General features: G+C 40.7%; 1 protein-coding gene across 1 annotated transcript; it reads right to left on the bottom strand.

The window, feature by feature from the left end:
* Positions 1-417: 417 nt before the first annotated feature.
* Positions 418-1970, bottom strand: LOC5564670 (zinc finger protein 679). The gene is made up of 4 exons (XM_001648966.2): positions 1744-1970; positions 998-1686; positions 776-901; positions 418-717 (listed from the first exon to the last, which is right to left on the bottom strand). Exons 1-4 carry the CDS (start codon positions 1861-1863, stop codon positions 591-593), a joined length of 1062 nt encoding a protein of 353 aa, XP_001649016.2. The 5' UTR covers positions 1864-1970; the 3' UTR covers positions 418-590.
* Between the last annotated feature and the right edge of the window lie 278 nt (positions 1971-2248).

Below are 2248 nucleotides of genomic sequence, written 5' to 3'. Positions count from 1 at the left end.
ATGACGTCCATCGTTTTTCGGGATTTCTAGACCCCCCCCTCCCCCCTCTGTCACGCTTTTTCCAATACCTTATACACGTACTGTCACACTTTCATAGACCCCCCCCCCCTCCCCTAATTGATGAACGTCATATTTGAATGACCCCTTAGTAGGTTGCCAAAACTCCAAAAGTTTTACAAAGATTCCACAAAAGCTTACCTAAGCTCTCAAACCTACCTACCTCAAAGCTTCTTTAGGAGCTTGCAGAAGTTTGCCAAAGCTCATCTTCATAAGCTTACCAAGTCTTCTTCAGATGCATACCAAATGATACCAAGCTTACCATAGCTTCTCAAGTAACCTGCAGAAGATTTTTAAGAAATTAGTCAAGGTTTTTTTTGCCGAAAGTCACTATCAAAGAAATAGGTCACCGTTCAAGAATTGTAAAGCATTTGAACCCGAATAATAATATATTTTCTCAGAATATACTTAACAGACATGAACAGAAAGACGCGAAATTTCTCATTTACATATTTAAAATTGCATCAATAAATAAAAACGCTTCCAAATAAAACCGCTCAAGTACTGATAACTCCCACTTTACCGGGCAAATTCTAATCATTCCGATGCGACTTTTTGTGTATGACTACGTTGTAGCTCTTGTTGAAACATTTTCCGCAGATGTCACACTTGTACGGTTTCTCCCCGGTATGTATCCTGGTGTGGACGGTGAAATCGGTCCTATAACAAAATCCACAATTAAATTATTTAAAATAATTTATATCAAACGAAAACCTACTTGAATTTGAAGGTTTTATCGCAGTACTCGCAAGCAAAAGGCCTCGCCGTGGAATGGACCTTCTTCTCGTGGTGATTTCGCATTGCCGACCGGGGGAACCGCTCGCCACATTGTTTGCATTGGTACCTGGAAGCGTAAGTTTAAGATAGTGAAAAAAATTGTGATTAAATATCTTACACGAATTCATATTTCTGGTCCGACTGGTGAAATTATTAGGCCTACCTCTTCTCATCCGTATGCGACGCCAGGATGTGCTCCTTGAGGGAATGTGGCCGGAGATAAACCTTCCCACACTTATCGCAAGTATATTTAATCTCCTGCGTGTGGATCGCATTCACGTGTATTTTGTATGTCTTCCTGCAGATGAATTCCTTCGGACAGTGCGGGCAAGTTAACTTCCTCCGGTTCGGGTTGTGAATCTCCTGGTGGCTTTTAAGATTGTAGTGCGCAATCATAGCGCCACACTGCTGGCACTGAACTTTGTGTGCATTTTTGCGCGATTTCCAATAGCTTTTCTTGGTTTTAGGAACATCGTTATCCGTTTTACTTTTCCGCTTCTTTCTTGTGCGAGGTTCTTTCACCTTTTCTTCCACCATCGGTTCGATTAGCCCTTCGTCTTCATTCTCAACATCTGAGTGCGAATCCATCCCATCATCGTTGTCCTGGGGGTCGGAATTCGATTGCTTTTCATGAAATTCATCGGCAATGTCTACTTCTACTTTTAAAAATTCCACTTCGACATTTTCTTGCTGTTGTGTCGCCACAGGTAAAGGATCAGTCTTCCCTTCGTGGAGCATCTTTTTGAAAATATCATTATTATGAATGCAGGTCGTACGGAATTGGACGCACTGTCCCAGCTCGGATTCGCACCGATTACAGAGATACTCATGCTGACCGGAGTCTGAGGCAACCTGAAGCGAAGGAATACTAGTTAGAAAGTGGAATAGAATCGATTATAAGGTACCTACCTCAATTCCTGTGATATGAAGTATAGATTTGGTAAGCTGTTGATTGCTGTTCAACTGGGACACTTCTTGGGGATCTATGCCAACTAAACACAGCCGGCAAACTTTGTGGGAAGATGCCATTGCAAAAAGCGTCCAGGGCACTTCCAGATGAAATTTTACGTTTATGTTTTACTATGTTGTTAGTAAATAGAGTGAACAAAACAAACGGGACGAAGCAGCGAAGTGAGAACCCAAACAGTGCACAGACAGTTAGCTCAACAAGACAGGAGCTATAAATTGAAAGTTTCATTATGCCCACGGAGTTTTCGTATAGGGTAAAGAACCTAAAAATGTATCCAGTTAGCATTTTGATTGAGGACTTGGGCAAAACGTACCACTCAGTGAATGGAATAAAAAAAATCATCAATGATTTAATATGACGTACTGGATATAGAACTACTATTTTGTCTTTGGAGCTTTTTTTTTTTTTTTTTTTATTTTCTTTTTAGTATCATTCCAAACATTA

This window comes from Aedes aegypti, chromosome 3, assembly GCF_002204515.2.
Source record: "Aedes aegypti strain LVP_AGWG chromosome 3, AaegL5.0 Primary Assembly, whole genome shotgun sequence".
Lineage (NCBI taxonomy): Eukaryota > Metazoa > Arthropoda > Insecta > Diptera > Culicidae > Aedes > Aedes aegypti.
This window is presented reverse-complemented; position numbering and strand designations above follow the sequence as displayed.

Bases quoted from the DNA above. Each gene is read 5' to 3' on its own strand.
- LOC5564670 (XM_001648966.2), bottom strand. From the start codon at position 1,863: ATGGCATCTTCCCACAAAGTTTGCCGGCTGTGTTTAGTTGGCATAGAT. The intron at 1,687-1,743 runs GTAGGTACCTTA...CCTTCGCTTCAG, and splicing joins TTCATATCACAGGAATTGAG to GTTGCCTCAGACTCCGGTCA. The intron at 718-775 runs GTAGGTTTTCGT...ATTTTGTTATAG, and splicing joins GATAAAACCTTCAAATTCAA to GACCGATTTCACCGTCCACA.